This window comes from Triturus cristatus, chromosome 1_2 (assembly GCF_964204655.1).
Source record: "Triturus cristatus chromosome 1_2, aTriCri1.1, whole genome shotgun sequence".
Lineage (NCBI taxonomy): Eukaryota > Metazoa > Chordata > Amphibia > Caudata > Salamandridae > Triturus > Triturus cristatus.
In genome coordinates, this window is record NC_140580.1 from 1,050,851,064 (window position 1) to 1,050,868,329 (window position 17,266).

At 42.6% G+C, this 17,266-nt stretch overlaps 1 protein-coding gene across 7 annotated transcripts in view; it reads right to left on the bottom strand.

The window, feature by feature from the left end:
* STRBP (spermatid perinuclear RNA binding protein) overlaps positions 1-17,266 on the bottom strand; it is a 605,440-nt gene that overhangs the window by 108,640 nt on the left and 479,534 nt on the right. For all 7 annotated transcript variants that reach the window (XM_085612449.1, XM_085612470.1, XM_085612476.1 and 4 more), the window contains one exon: positions 13,868-14,008. In XM_085612449.1, coding sequence (XP_085468575.1) covers positions 13,868-14,008 — 141 coding nt within the window. The remainder of the gene's footprint in view (positions 1-13,867; positions 14,009-17,266) is intronic.

Genomic DNA, 17,266 nt, shown 5'->3' on the forward strand with positions numbered 1-17,266 from the left:
TTGTTTCGGCACCACCTTTTTAGAGCTAATGATGGTGAGCACCGTCAGGACACGGCCCAATTAAGCTATGTCTGTTGGTGTGATTAATACAACTTTACCGAACAGTCAAACTAAAAATAATAATAAAAAACCACGGAATATTTTATTTTACTAATATTAAGCATTGTGTGCTATAAAAAAATTGCGTAGATCATTTATCTTTTCCTTTTCAGTTGACATTGTCGGGGTTTGTTTTCCGTTTTGCTACCACAGCTCTTTAATACTTTCCCTGCTCTTTAATACTTTTTATATGCTAAACTCCAATATATGGAGAGACCTAGTGGCACTTGCCAATGTTTGTTAGGGTGTGTGATCGCTCTCACGGAAGAATCGCGAGCTGATAGAGTTATACATTTTGTTCTAATCTATTGAACGGAGTCATTACAGTATGCATATTGTATTAATTATTTTATTTGCAAACGTACTGCTCCCGCGAGACAATTGCTGTAGTCGACCACACAATCCCTTGCACGGACTACGAGGAGGCTGTACTTCCTCTCCAGCTCTCATGATCCACTCGCGAGGTCATACATTTGGAAGTAAGTTCATAACAGTGTACTTTTGTAATTTTGAAGAACATAAGACACAAGAAGTGTTGTTTAAGGTAGAAAAACTGTTGATGTATTGTTGCAATTGAGATATAAAGAAAGTCCTCTTTGTTTTTTTAAGATCTCGCAAGCCTCTTGCAAGACACCCGGGAGAGGAAAGACATCCCAAGGAAGCACAAAATCGAACGAACCCCATAAAAAATAACCATCTACTCATCACAGTACTTATCACTTACACACTTTCTCTCAAAAACAAGCACCCCAATATGCATTCCTAGCAATTGAGTGTATTGAGAACTCAACTACCCTTTTTTACTATTAACGATCCTGCGAGTACCGCAAGATCATACAAATTAGTTAGAAAAAATATACATTTATTTTCTTCACTGTAGTCATCCCTTAGACACCAACTTAGGGGGTCAGCATGCCTTTCTGCTACCACATTATATAGCTTTTTTAATTTATTTCCACAAAACCTTCAATTTTTCACAGTAAACAGTAATTAATTTCTAACATTCCAACAGCCGGCCAATCAGAGCACTCGCGGGAGTCTCTTGAAGGCTCACAGTAAAAACAGGCCTCTCAACAAATCACAAGGCTCCAATTTTTAATTTGCGCTCTCGCCGTACTCCATCGGGAGTCTTACGAGCCCAACTACCAAAATATACCATTATTTTTGACCCTTGATTTCTCAAAATTTAAAGAAAGGATTTACACCTAATCACAAAAAGCACAATCTGCAAACCAAGATCTAGCTTCCTGCTGATTTTTTTTATTCCATTCAGCAGTTTTTACTCTAGCTGTGTCTAAAGGAGTCTATGGAAAACGCATGTTGATTTTACATTTTGGGACCCCCCTTTTTTCTCAGCCCCCGCTTGACTGATCACCCCCAAACCTTGTCAGGAAGGAACTGAGGTAGATGAACTCTTTTTTGGAACATTTTGTGAAGATTCGTCAAACAAGGCCAAAGTTATTAGTAAACCAAAAAATGCTCTGTCCATCAAAAGCAAGTATTTATTTTGCTATTTTCTCTGTCTGCAGCATTCTTGTTACAGGTCATTTAATTCTAGGGTAAACTACTCTGCAAAATTAGTTCAGATCCAGGTTATTTCTGGGGTGCATGTCCAGAACAAAACTAGTTACTTACCTGTACACTATGGTTCTCCAGTATTGATATCTTTCATAGATTCACATGCTTGTATCTTTCCCGTCATCATGGTGGGAGTCTCACGGTAAAAGAATAACCATAGCAGTAAAAAAAAAAAAACTGCATAGATAACCCATAGGGAAGTATATAGTTTAGAAGCATATCACCATTATTATGTGGTCCAAACACCAACCAATCAGCTGCCAGCCCTGAGATCACAATCCCCAGCAGTGCCACCATACCTCAGATTTCCAACCAGCCCAAAGAGTGAGCCAGGGATGAATCTAGAGATAAAAAGTGGTCTATCCGCTAAAAAGCGGGGAGGCGGGCGGGCCGACCGCATGTGAATCTATGAAAGATATCAATACTGGAGAACCATAGTGTACAGGTAAGTAACTAGTTTTTTCTCCAGTATTGAATCTTTCATAGATTCACATGCTTGTATCAGAATAGTCAGCAGTGTATAACCTAAGCAGCGCTTGTAGGATAGATCCCTTTTTGTAGGGCTCTGCTTCCTAATATTAGAAATCGTAATGAGTTATGCTGCTTCAAAAACAAAACTATGCACACATTTGCTTGTCACCTTGTTAATATGAAATATGAAACAAGAAATTGACAATGAATATAACAGACAATCTAATCAAAATATACAATACATAGAATAAGTACCACCTTAGTGAAACAGGTGCCGTAGAACTGCTTGTCCAACTGCGGTGTCCGCTTTCCACGCTGTGTTCAGACAATAATGTCTGGTAAACGTGTGAACATTTGTCCATGTCGCCACTCTGCAAATGTCAGGGAGTGATACTCCCGCGAACAATGCGGTCGACGTTGCCACCTTTCTTGTGGAATGTGCGCAAACTCTAGCGTGCAAAGGCTTTCCTGCCTTCTCATGACCGAGTGATGGCCGAGGCTATCCATCTTGAAATGGAAGATCATGATAGAGCTAAGCCTTTCCTGGGCCCAGCAAAGGCGATAAGCAACTGGTCTGCTTTCCGAAATGATTTTGTTTTGTCAATATAAAATTTGAGGCATCTTTTGATGTCCAAAGTGTGCAGCGATTTCTCTGCTACTGATGACGGATTCTTGAAATATGTAGGTAATACAATTGGTTAATTAAGATGAAAAACTGTAGGGACTTTAGAGATAAATTTGGATTTGTCCTGAGAATGACTGTCCGATTTGAATTGAAGAAATGGTTCCGAGACAGAGAACGCCTGGATCTCACGGACTCTCCTGGCGGAAGTGAGTGCTACTAATAATGCCACTTTCCAAGAGACGAACTGTAACTCAGCCTTGTAAATCGGTTCAAACTGAGGTTTCATGAGATATGACGAAACTACATTGAGCTGCCACGGAATGGATGGCTGCTTAATTGGTGGGAACATTCTGAACAGTCCTTTTAGAAATTCCTTTATGATCCTCTGCGACCAAAGCGATGGATGATATAGCTTTCTACGATATCTTGATATAGCCGCAATATGTATTTTTATTGAAGCATGGGATAGCCCAGCTTTGGCTAGGTGAAGTAGGTACGGTAGAATCTGCTCCGGCGAAGAGTGCAAAGGATGCAGATTTTGATTAGAACACCAATGGCAAAATCGCTTCCATTTTGCTGTGTAAGTTTTATTGGTAGATATTGCCAGAGTTCGATAATATATCTCTGCACTCCTGAGGTATATCTAAGGAATAAAATTCATGCTCATGAGGTTCCACGCTGACAAGTTCAGAGATGTTAACTGCAGGTGAAGAACTTGCCCTCCTCTCATGGAGATCAGATCCTGTATCAATGGAAATTGTACTCTGGGATTTACAGACAGCTGGTGGAGTTCCAAGAACCAGAACTGTCGCGGCCAAGCCGGGGCTATTAGGATCAGATGGCACGGTTCCGCTCTCATTTGTCGTAGTATCCTTGGAATGAGAGGAAATGGGGGAAACGCGTATGCAAACAACCCCTTCCAACGAATGTGTAGTGCATTTCCCCTCGATCCCTTCTGAGGGAATCAACTTGCAAAATGTTTGCATTTCTTGTTGTGCTGGTTTGCAATGAGGTCCAGAGTTGGTGTACCCCATAACCTGAATATCTTTAAGAGCGGAGTTTGATTTAGTTCCCATTCGTGACAAGTTGAGATCGACCTGCTTAGACAGTCTGCTCTCGTGTTGTGTACTCCAGGGACATGTTGGACCTGCAGAGAAAAGTTGTTTTGTAGCATCCAGTTCCAAATCTCTTGGGCTTGCGCTGAGATTTTTTGACCTTGTACCTCCTTGCTTCAGTAAGTAAAACATCGTAGTCGTACTGTCTGTCCTTACTAAAACAGGCGAATTTCGAATTCGGAGTAGGAAAGCTTGCAGACCTAGGATCACCAATCTTAACTCGAGCATGTTGATGTGCAATTGGGCTTCTTGCACTGTCCAATGGCCCTGTATTTCCAGTTCCTGAAGATGTGCTCTCCATCCATGTAACAAGGCGTCTGTCGTCATGACATAGCTTGGAGATTGTGGTTCGAAAAGTAGGCCTCTTGAAAGGTTGTCCCTGATGCACCACCATGACAGTGCTTTTCTGATCTGAGGGGCGATAGTAATTTGATCCTCGAAGGATGCTCGGGCTGGCACCCATTGCTCGTCGAGTAGTTCTTGCAGCGGACACATGCAAAGTCGACAGTTGGGGACTAATGGAATGCAAGATGATATTCCTAGTAATGATTTGAAAATTCTTACTGAAGTGAACCTTTTTGCTTTTAATCGTGCTGTCAGCTGCATTATTTTTTGCGTGCGCTCTTCTGTGGGGTACGCTTTTGCTTCTTGAGTTTGCAACCTGGCTCCTAGGAACTGGAGTGATTGCCCTGGAACGAGAGAAGACTTCTCCATGTTGATCCGCAGTTCCAACTTCTGGAATAAAACTATGCAGCATTCTAGGGTTTGCTGTGCTTTCTTGAACGATGCCCCCTTTATGAGCCAGTCATCCATGTATGGAAATATCTGGTGGCCTTGCTGTCTCAAATGCGCTATGACCGGCGCCATGCATTTTTTGAATACCCGTGGCACGGATCTGAGGCCAAAGGGTAATACCTTGAATTGGTAGTGGCGCCCCGCCACAGTGAATCGTAGATACTGCCTGTGTTTGATGTGGATTGGAATGTGAAAATAGGCATCTAAGAGATCTAACGATGCCATGTAATCCCCTCTGCGCAACATTAGGAGAATCTCTTGTAGCGACGCATCCGAAACGAAGTCTTCTTGATATAATTGTTCAGGCCTCTGAGATCCATTACCTGCCTCCATTTGGTGGACTGCTTCTTCCTTATGAGGAAAAAATGCGAGTAGAATCCTCTCCCTCGCTGTTGAACTGGAACCTCCTCTATTGCTCCTTTCACAATGAGGGCCAAGACTTCCGCATTGAGTACAGAGAGATGATTCTGGTTCCTGTGAATGGGAGGTCGCGCTGGAGGTTTTTGTATGAAATCCTAGGTGTGGCCTTGATGTATAATATCTAACACCCTACTGTCCGATGTTATTGACAGCTACTGATGAAAATAGCGAGAGAGGTAATGGATCTGATTGGGGCGTGACGGGACGTGGTGGACGGCGCCTGAAAATCGTCACGGTCTCCTATTGGAGTCCTGCGCCCTTCCCCTTGCGACAGGCTTTCTCTTAGATTGCTGCCGATAAGAAGAGTTAGAGGAGCGAAATTGCTGGTAATTGTTGTATTGACGGTATCCCTGCTGGTAAGGTTGATACCGGTTAGATTGAAATGAAGATCTTTGATTGAATTGACCTCTTGATCCTCTTCCACGAAAAGTTTGAAATCTTCCTTGCTGCAGAGAGCCTAAGGCTTTTGCAGTGTCTGTGTCTGCCTTTATTCCTTGTAACACATCATCTATATGCCTTCCGAAAAGGTTCTCTCCATCAAAAGGCTTATCCACGATCTTTGCCTGCACTTCAGGCCTGAAAGATGTAGCCTTCAGCCACCCTTGCAGTCGAAGCGCTATGGCTGCAGCCATTTGTCTGAAACCAAGAGACAATATGTCCATGGCTATGTCGATGGACTCGGAAGCCGCTCTAGCTCCATATTGTAAAATTACAGCCGCATCTTCTTTCTGGTCTTCCGGTGGAGCAATGTCCGACCACATCTGGCGGTTATAACAACTGGCAAGTGCCAATGCATTCGTATCCTTGATAGAAGCTGCTGCCAACACTGCAAAGCGCTTCCCTGCGCCATTCATCTTTTTTCCCTCCTTATCAGGGGGAACCGACAAAGTAGAGACTGGGTTTTTGGAGCGTCTCTGCGCCGCCTGCATAACAACCGATTCAGGTCTAGGATGACCTATTAGGCACGCTGGTGATGATTCCTGGGCACGGTACTTTTTCTCGATCCTGATACTGCCACTGAGGCCGGATTTTTCATAATCTTCAGTCCCTCTTCCCAGATGTGATTGAATGGTATCGTTCTTATAGATTTTCTTGAAGCTTCCTTAAAGTGGTATAAGAAACACTAATTTTACTTTACCGGCAAAGGAAGCTCGAACCTTTTGGAAGCTTTCTCCACTAAGTCATGGAAACCACCAATGTCTTCCGGTGGTGAGTTTGCCAGAGATGGTGATGGTACTGGCGAAGAAATGACATACTGATCCCACTCATCGACCCCAGGATCGTTTGGCAGTAATTCTCCTTCCTCTGGCTGTTCCTCCGGTTCGCTTTCAGCAAAGTCATCCCTAATGGTTATTATTTTAGGGGTATGCACCGTTTGCACATGGGGTGGAGGCTGAACCACTGGAGTCCGAACCATCTGCTGTGGTACGCCCGTGGTGTTGGCGGCAGGAGAATTGGCATCTGGGAAACGGCAGTAATAGTCGTTGGTCATATGTTTTAAGATCGAGAAATAGGCACAGATATTGCGTCTTCCCTGACATTAACCTCTTCCTCTTCATCATAATCGTAGGCTGGCTGGAATGATTCATACCTCTTGGAGCCTTGTAATGGCCGGTCTTTAAAAGGCAGTTCTTCTTGAAATTCCTGAACGTCTTCTTCGTCTGTCTCCTGGCTTTTAATGTGGAGTTGGGAGGGACTATAAGCTACTCCGCATGGGCCTTCATCTTCTGACTCCTGTAAATCCAGCAGCTTAGGAGGAAGCGGTGAGATCTTTGTCCATGCAGTAAAATCTGCTGTTTTCGTCCGTCGACGAGCCCGTCGACGGTGGAAATCTCTTTATAGTAATGGATCTCGTAATTGCAGACTAGAAAGTTGTCGACGGAACGCCCGTTGACGAAGTTTGCGCACTCGTCGTCGACGGTGTGGTCGACGATATCTTCGGCGTCGATGTCTACGATGCAATCATCGTCGAGATGGTAGTCGTCGACGACATGGTCGACGTTGAGGTCAACGTCTTAGTCGGTGTCGAGACTGAGGAAACCTTGGACTTCGTCGATGGGAGCGACGACGGAGCTTTTGTCTCTGTAGACTTTTTGAGGGGTGTATGAGGCAAAGACGATGATGAATCTTTAGTTTTTGCCTTTTCTATTTTTTGTTTCTTCACCTCAACTTTCTCCTCAGACAACTCCCTCTTGTGTTTGGAAGAGGATTGTCCTTTAGATTCCTGATCAGACTCAGAGTCTGAGACATTCTTTTTCTTTTGAAGCCATAATAATAAGAAAGCTTCTCTGTCTTTCAAGTTTTTTGCTGAGAAAGTGCGACAGTATTTGCACTCCTTGGGGACGTGTTTAGGGTAAATGCAGTATAAGCATTCTTTGAGGTGGTCCTTAGAGTATAATCTGGCCTTCCCACAAGATTTGCAAGATCTGAACAGCCTTTTCTTAAGAGCCTTCAGACACGGTGAAGAAAGAGAGGAAAAACAGTACCTCAACACAAGAACTGTAGAAAAGTCAAAAGTTCACCAAGTAACCAAGAACTGAGCAGAGCTCAGGGAGACTCTTTCTCACACGACGGCGGTTGGAAATCTGAGGTATGAGGACTCTGCTGGGGATTGTGATCTCAGGGCTGGCAGCTGATTGGTTGGTGTTTGGACTACATAATAACGGTGATATGCTACCAAACTATAAACTTCTCTATGGGTTTTCTATGCAGTTTTTTCTTTTACTGCTATGGTTATTCTTTTACCGTAAGACTCCCACCATGACGACGGGGAAGATACCAGCATGTGAATCTATGAAAGATTCAATACTGGAGTATCACTATTCTAAATATTTATATTTTATTTATAGACCATAAAATGTAGTGTATGTCCCTAAAAGTGGGTCAGGAAACAGGCCTGCTAATTATATCTGAATGTCTTTATCCCTTTATGGAAATTATGGCACGCTGATTTTTAAATGCGCACACAATTTTATGTTGACAAAAGCGTTCTGTCGTCCCAGGGTACAGTAGGCCGTCAGATGTTTAAATGTTTACGTGCTGTACTGCACACTAATTTGGCACTCCCATAAATGCGTTCCTTACTTGTATTCATGGGAAGAGTATGCAGGAACGCACTAAATAAAAATGTCAGAAGCGGAAAATATAGGCTCTCTGCTGTTAAGTTCTGGAAATTGCCAGCTGTTTTCATACATTGCTTGAAACAGACAGACTACAGCATATGGGAGTTCAAGACAACTTAAAAACGCCAATGAACATAAAGGAAGGGTGATGAAAATGCCCATCAAGAAAAGGTTAACCGTGAAAGGGGAAACCCCCCAAAAATGTAAAGTATTGAGTCGTTAACTGATGCACCCTGCAGATAGCCTAATAAAAATAGCAACATGTTGGGGACACCTCATGATGAAAAATAAAGGGAGGTGCATTGTGTCCCTCCTAAGATTAAGGTGAAGCAACAAGTTATAAAAAACAGGTAGAGCATGTTGAAAGAGTATTTGCTTGCAGGTCCTAGGGATTTTTTTAAAAGGTGGTTACCTGTTCTTAAGCTCTATGCTGGTGACTCCACCGGAAAATGTTTAAGACAGGAAGCCTTAAATGCCCATTGACTTTTGGAATAGCTGGTATCACCACCTGGTATGAAGCCACAATTCCCTGCATCTGCAACCACTTAGCTCTGCAGGGAGTCAAAAGGACTTTGAGACTTTTTTTAGTTTATTACGAAATCGCCGTTTTTATTTCCATTTTGAAAAATCAGATGTACTGTATGAATTTGCAAATGCTGAACTGGTCATCGGTTTTTATAAAATGCTTACTGGTTGATTAGCAGAATTATAAAAAAAAAATAGTAATGCCTTGGGATAGATCCAATATACAATTAGATGAAGAGGTAGTTTAATTATCTCTTCCTAAGCGTCTTATTCTTTTTGAAAAATCTATATTTAACATGGAATTACGATTCGCACGGAAACACCATTTCCGTACGAATCGTAAAAAACACCGACCGACCAAAATATACATACGAATGTGCTCCGGGAATGCTGCGACGTGACGTCGGGACGCTGTCAGGCAGCGTTTCACGACCCAGGAACCACGATTCGAACCGACAGCAGTCCGGGCGGCAATATTTTCACGGCACCAAAAAAGTGCCGGAAAAGCGAAGTACGTCACGAAACGACCAGAGTAGGTGGCCCGGTACGCGCCGTACCCCCCCCCCCCAGCCCCCGTACATATGCGCCGACCCCCCCCAGCCCCCGTACATACGTGTAGAACCCCCCCGTGTATGTACACCCGTGTACGTGTCGAACCCCCGTGTATGTACACCCGTGTACGTTCGAGTCGTACCCCCCCCCCCCCGTGTATGTTTTTTAGGTGTATTTCAAGTACTGTAAGATATAGTACAAAAGGAAATGGATATCTACATAGTCCGATAGAAAGTGCGGAAAATTGGTATATATACTTTTGGTATTTCCTGAAGTGTGTAGATATGGTCCTTAGTTCTTTGAAAAGAGATTAAGAACGTGTGGTGTTGGTAGAGGCTTGTCTAAATACACATCACTTTAGTTTTGGTTTATAGCCAGTTTAAAGAGTTTTAAAAAAATGCACATTTGGGTGTGTTTCATTAATTCTTTTGTTGTACGCCATTCCAGAAATTATATTGGGATTGTACCCTGTCAAGACTCGTTGAGTCTTTTGTTCCTATGTGTGTATATATGTAAATAACAGTAGACATGTTGTATATATGGATTAAAAGGTGTATTTGATTTATAGGTTGAATTACGAAATTACACATTTAACTGCCCTAGTCCTGAAGAGGCCTGAAAATATTGAGGCTGAAACGCGTCGACAGTTAAATTGAAGACACCCATATGAATTTAAATATGATCAAATAGACCTTTGAGTTTCTTGAAAAGAGTGGTCTTCGTTGTAAAGGAATGCTGGTGTGAAAAAGTATTGAGAGCATCCTTATTGATTAGTAGGGCAAGGAGAAAAGTGTCAAATGTAAATAGTATACATAAAGTGTTTGTGGCATAAATATGTGTATATATGTATATTTAAAAAAAAGACATACATGTTATGCAAAATGTATAATAAATAGAAAAAAGCTTTGATTCACACAAGTCAGTACACATTCTTTGCTGGATTACTTTTGACTGAAATATAAATATAGATTTTTCAAAAAGAATAAGACGCTTAGGAAGAGATAATTAAACTACCTCTTCATCTAATTGTATATTGGATCTATCCAAGGCATTTATATAATTCTGTTTATTTACCCAGATGCCAGAGGGTTAATTGGGTAAACCCCCTTTCTTTTGTACTGGTTGATTAGCAGCATTGTTACCTGCTTGCACTCGCACCTTAGTTCAGGGTGGGAATCAGGAGCACAAAGGTCTGCCTCACTTCCGGGAGCACCGGAAACACTTAAGGGAAGGGAAGCCGATCAGCGGTCCACATGCTGAATACCGGGGGCTCTAAAAGCATGGCCGCTGCGCGCAAAAGGAAAGCCCGTCTGCGCACAGTGCCAGCCACGCTGCCGGTTTAGGGTTTACACTCTACAGAGAATACCCACTATAGATACACAAGGGAACAGCTCCTGATGTTGGGAGAGCGAAGGGGTGCTGCTCCCTATTACACCAATCCGACGCAGGTGAGAACACTCCCAGAGAAAGCTAGAGTGGATAGCCTCAAATGTGGACTAATCAAGGCTAGATCCCTGGTGAAACATCACCAGGAGATAAATATCTTGGTAGAATCCCTTAACCTGGATGCATTGTTTCTAACGGAAACATGGATACGCCCCGACTCAGATGTCCAACTGGGGCTGGCATGTCCTCCAGGCTATAAGGTGTGACACAAACCACAGCCCAATGGGAGAGGAGGTGGAGTTGGATTAAATTTTAAGGATAGTTGGAATTTCACGCAGACCACCATTGATGAAGCCGAGGGCATTGAGCTCATGGAGTTCTCCTTGAAGGATCTTAAGGGGCATCTGCATACCGGCATTGTATGTTTTAAACCCCCTCAACATCAGACATTTATTGACATTCTTTACAATAGGTCACTTACTCACTCAAGAATGGTAATTCTGGGGGATTTTAATCTTTGGGCAAATGGGAACTCCGGTCCGGCGCATAAAGACCTTCTTCAATCTTGTGAGAATGTGAATCTGCAGCAGTTGGTGAAGGAACCTACACATCAAGTTGCCATATCTTAGATTTAATTTTTTCAGAGGAAAACGTGGCTGAAGTGGAAGAAATTTCGCATCTGTGCTGGACTGACCATTTCCTCATCACATCCTCAGTGTCCAACCCTAGAAAGAGCAAAGACTGCTGCCACGGGTAACTATCGTCAAGGCAGCTAATGGAACAAACTGCTTAACATAACAAACAATCCCCAGTATTCACTGATAAAAACGTATTTAATGGAAAAATATCAGTGAAGGAAAACTATTAGAAATTCTGTAATCAGATCACCAATGTTCATGATCAGATCATTCCGGTGAAAAAACTAAAGAATAAGCATAAGTCGTCTGCCCATTGGTTCAATGAGAAGTTAAAAAAAATATAAGGTAGTAAACAAGCTTAAAGAAAATTGAGAAAATTTTAAAAGGAAGATGATAAAATAGCCCTGAAGGTAACACTGGGTCACTATAAAGGGGAAATCGCTAAAGCGAAAGCGGAGTACTATGGCAACACCATCTTAGAGGCGTCCAACAAAGCTAGAAGCGTATTTAAAATAGTAAATGACCTTTCAAAGCCCGAATGCATAAAAAATAGGATCATCGCGACCCAAGACTTCTGCATCGGTCTAGCGACTTTTTTTTAGGAGAAAATCACCAAAATAATGAATGGTCTTGCAGTAGATCAGGAAAACAAGAGTGGAAGTGAATCTAGAGCGACGAAGCTGCCACCAGGGAGTAAGAAGAGGTAAAGGAGGTCAAGTCAGCAATTTTAGATCACTTCGAAACCCATACAGAGGAAGAATTTCACAGACTCTCGCTGAGCACTACTTCAGGGTCCCCTATGGACCACCTCCCTAGTAGGGCATGGAAGGAGCTCAGTGAGTAGCTCTTCCTAAAGCTCCGTCAGATCTGCTGCCTTTCCTTGTGCAGCGGGGTAGTCCCTGCCTGCTAGAAACAGGCATTCGTGTCTCCCCTGTTAACAAAAGCTACGCTCTATCCCCAGTGCCCAAACATTACAGACCCATTTCCCTTCTACCTTACCCTGTGAAAATTCTAAAGTGCCTGGTTAGTAAAACCCTCTCGCAATTTTTAGAAACTAATCAAAGGCTGTAAGACGTACAATTTGGCTTTTGCCTGGGTCACGGTACGGAGACTGTATTAGTAACAGCCCTGGACGAGCTTAGAATGCGAGCAGACAGAGGTCAGTCAGCTATATTGATCCTAATGGACATGTCTGCCGCATTCGATAAGGTCAATCATAAGATCCTTTTGAGGAGGCTCGTGGAAATTGGGGTACAGGGCACAGCACTGAAATGGTTCCAGTCTTACCTTTCGAATAGACAGCAAGCAGTGGCCTACCCCCTATTCTATCGAAATAAGGTACCATTCAGCACGGTGTATCCTAAGGATCGGCAATCGGCCCGATCCTATTTAATATTTATACGAGTCCGTTGATTCCAATGATCAAATCTTATAAAATCAATTTGGTGAATTAGGAGGATGACACATAACTCATTCTGTCTCTAGAGGGAAATCAATCAATACCACCCAATAGTTTTCATGAATGTATGCAAAAAACTGCTAGATGCCCAACGGATAATTCCCTGCAGTTCAACGGAGAAAAAACAGAAATCCTGTACTGTACGGCCAAGAAAGTCCCTCGTCCGCTCCCGGCTAACTTTTGGTCTACCCCCTCAGATAAGCCCTCTACACCCTCCAAGGCAGTGCGCAACTTGGGGGTAGTTTTTGACAAGCTGAGCCTAGAAACCCAAAACGCTGATATTGGATGCCCCTAATTCTTTGATCATGACAGCTGCAAAGCTAGCCCTAAAGAAACCAAGCAGATATTCTCCCTCTCTGTCCCTTAAAGAGCTCCATTGGCTTCCAATACCACAGAGGATAAAGTTCAAATCACTCTATCGTCTTCAAGGCTCTGCATGGACTAGGGCCGGCACCACTGCAGGAAAAATGTGTCTGCTATGCCCCTATAAGAAGCCTCCGATCATCTGCAGCCCATCTGGTTAGCACACCCAGAACTAGAACCACCAGGTTTGGAGGAAGAGCATTTAGCTGAACAGCCACTCGCTTATGGAACAAACTCCCGCCTAATCTTAGGCAAATAGAAGATTTCATACACTTTAGGAAGAAGCTTAAAACCTGGCTCTTCCCAAGGGTGTAATTTGTGCAAACAGGGGAGCTAATGTAACCTCAGCACCAGGATACTCGTGGGGTGAAAGTGCGCTTTATAAGATGACATTACATTACATTTTCATGGGGGGAAGTTGGGGGTAAGATAAGCATTATGTTGAACATCTTCCTAACAGGATGGTGCATAGGCATCTGGATATATATGGAGAGCGATGCTACTTCCTGCAAAGGGAAGTATTCTTATTGAATTATTAAATGCTAGTAATAAATAGAAATAGTTGAAAATCCAAAATAGCAACCTAATGGCAGGAATTATTTTAGAGTATTAACATATTATACTAGCTCTAGGTAATGTGGAACATTTAATCACTTTGAATACATACATGTTTTTTGTTTCAAAAAAAGCAAAGACAATCATTTTTTTCTGGTCCTTACCTGGGAAATTATCTTTTTTTTCTTATTATTTGCAGCACTTGGCCCTGAAAAGAGTTTCTCAAGTGCAGCAAGAGCAGCACTTGCTTTTGCAACTTTCTTATTCGGCCCTGCTCCTCTAAACTTCTGGCCATCAACCTCCACCTAAAGTATGAAAACAATGAGAATAATTTTAAATCACGAAAAGCAGAGAGGTCTCTCAACATGTAGTATTATTTTAAAGCATATAGAACATATGAAAATGTTGTATTTAAGCACCATGTTATATTTTGTCACCACAAATGTTCGCTTTATTTCATCTGCACATAAGCAACTAAAGATATGACAATTTTACATGAACAGCAAATTCACCCAACACCTTTGTAACACTGCCTCCTGTCTGATATGGAGTCACAACTTTATGGTACAACCCTTTAGTATTAAACTGAACAGGTTGTCTTGTGGGCCTCACAGAAGTAGATCTGGATGAACCATCTCGCTAAGTGGAGGTTCTCGTGTAAAACGTCTCAGAAAAAGTATTCATATTAGCAATGTAGGATAATATCACTTTCCAAAGACCAGGTATGAGGTTGGGCAGTGCACAATAACCAAATCCTAACTACTTGCTCATGTACCAGGGGTATTACGGTGGTGTTCTGGAATGCTCCAGACCATTCATTAGGAGGAATGGGGAAGCCTAAAGGGGTGATGGTTAGCTCATTAGTAACCAAATGCTCAAGTTCCATAACTCACTCTCTTGATGCCCTCTACTCAACTATACTTTAGGTTGCAGCAGAAGTTGGATTACCATCTACTGATGGAAGTCTAGGATGCTTCGGAACCAGACCTGGGGAGGCTGGACTGGGGGCCTTCGGAGTGACTGAACAGCCAAGGTTTTCCTTCCTTTTCTAGAGATCGTTCTGAACAAGAAACATCTGTTTACAGAAATCTTTCCAGCAGGTCAAATAGGAGATCATCCCATAGGAATCAGGGAACACTGACCATTCAGTAGAGAAGGTTTGGCATTTCTTGGTTAGATGTGTTGGAAAAGTATCCATGGCTAGCACCGCCAGGTCTGGAAGATGGAGCGGAAGACTCTGGTTCAGTTCCTATTCATAGTGCGTGTGGAGTCACCTGCTTGGATTATCTGGTTTTTGGTTGAGTACCTACTTGATGTGAGAGATGAAAAAAATCATCTTGGAAGATGGCTGGCTCCTACAGTTACACTGCTAGATGGTGAAATTGTGTTCAGAAAGTATCTTCCTATTTGTTTACATAGAAAAGGACTTTTTCATCGATTCATTTTAAGAAAGTTTCTCTTTTTAAAATAAAAAAAGTGATATTCAGCTAATATAGCCACCTACTAGGCAGCCAATATCAAGTTTCTAATAAATTAGTGCTTCTACAAAAAACTTATGTAAATATATTTTCACAGAAAAAAAGAAAACAGTTAAAGGATAGCAATCGTTCAGCAACCTAAAAAGACACTGAAATTCACCAGTGTTGATATGCTCAAGGCAATGCTCACCATAACTCAAGGCCCCTGCCATGTTCAAAACACACCAAGCCTGCCACATTCAAGCAATATTTGCTGCAGTTTTTAAAAGTTTATTTTAATGAAAATTTGAGTTTCGTCACAAAATGGTGCCTTTTTGCTGTCAGAAAATGGTGTCTTGTTTTTTCACGATTTTCATTAAAATTGAGATTTTAATGTCTAAACTCCTTTTTTCTGGTATGTTTTTCAATGCCGCAGGGTGCTTCCAGCACTCTTCAGAGGTCAGGCACTTCTCTCCTGGTGGCCCTCAGGGCTATGGAAGTTTTTACTCCACAGAGCAAATCTGTTTCCAAACTTTTTTTAGCCCTTCCACTATTATGTTTGCAAGCAAAAAAAAAATGTCTACAGGGTCATAGCTATAAAACTATAGTAAAAGGATTAACACCAAACCAAGGCAGTAGCCCTGAAGGTCTGCAACCTTGAAACAACGTGAGTGACACACTCACTAAAACACTGTGGCTGCAGTCCTTAGGTGCCTCATTCACAAATTGTTACCGTTTCCCCCAGGAGCCTAATGCAACCATGAGCCCATGGTTCCTTCAACTCAGCAGCCTCAACCTTTCTCACAAATGCCCACTGAAGCAGAAGGCTACCACAACCTCCCATTAACAATGCACCCAAAGGACAAAGTGTCACATACTCCCCTGTTGTAGTTCTAATTGCAGCTACACCACTGAGAGAGAACGCTGCTCACTGTTAAGGCCAGTGTGCTCAACAGCCCTAGCTTCTCTGCCTGAAGTCTAAACTGCTGCATAAAGCATGCAGCAAACTACGTGAGACTGATTGCGTGAATGCCTGCAACCTCCAGGTAGGCCAGATGCTGCGCTTGGCTACCTCTGCTTTTGTTGGAACCGCTTAGGCGAACCTGGAGATAGTACACAAATAAAATTGAACACAATTAGAATTGTTAAGCTGACAGTGGCACCTGCATAGAGTATTAGGGTATTGCATGGTTTTAATGTGGTACTACTTTTGATGATAAAAAAAGAACTAAAGTTTCACTCCATTAATGTAAAAAGGTCATACAGCTTGGATATTTAAGTTTTGGGCAACATATACAAGAATGTGAAAACGAAAGGACACTATCTTAAGAATCTATGTTTTCACGTATTAACGTATATCTGAACTTCATCTAGACAAGCCTCTTGGACCTGTTAACAAGCTAGGACATCCACACATTAGTGTTTAGTAAATGTGTGTAATGTGGACAAGGGAGTTGACTTTCAGATGTCAGCGAATGGGACATTTCCCAGAAAAGCCATAAAAGCAGCCTTTTTGAGAGTAAAATGGGCCAGGGAGGAACAGAGAGTTGACGTTTGGCTTTGGCATACACCCGACTAGATAGCAATCCACTCCTGCTTTAGAAATTGCCCTACCTTTATGCGGTTTAGTGTAGGGGACAAACAGCTGCTGTGTGGTGTGAAAAGGGCCCTTTTAACATGTTAAATGAGAGGAGCTGTCTCTGCTAAAGAAGCTAGGTGCAGGAAGAATACAGGCAGTTCAATGGTTTGGTCAAGTTGGAAGGGGGAGAACACCTTGGGCAAAAACGTTCGAGTTAGTCCTGAAGATCACCCTGTCTGCATGAACCTTGAAATAGGTTCATCCAGGGTCAGGACTTGGATCTCACCGACTCGCCTAAGAGAAGTCATAGCGACTAGAAATGTTACCTTCCAAAATATAAACTGGAGAGGGCGCAAGTAAAGGGGCTCGAACAGGGGCCCCATGAATCCAAGGAGAATTACATTGAGGATCCGGGAAGGGGCTGGCGGTAAGCTAGGAGGGATAACCCTTTTCAGACCCTTCAAAAATGCTTTAATGATGGGGATTATGAAAAAGAAAAGTGTCCCCTGTTCTGCAAGTATGCTGCC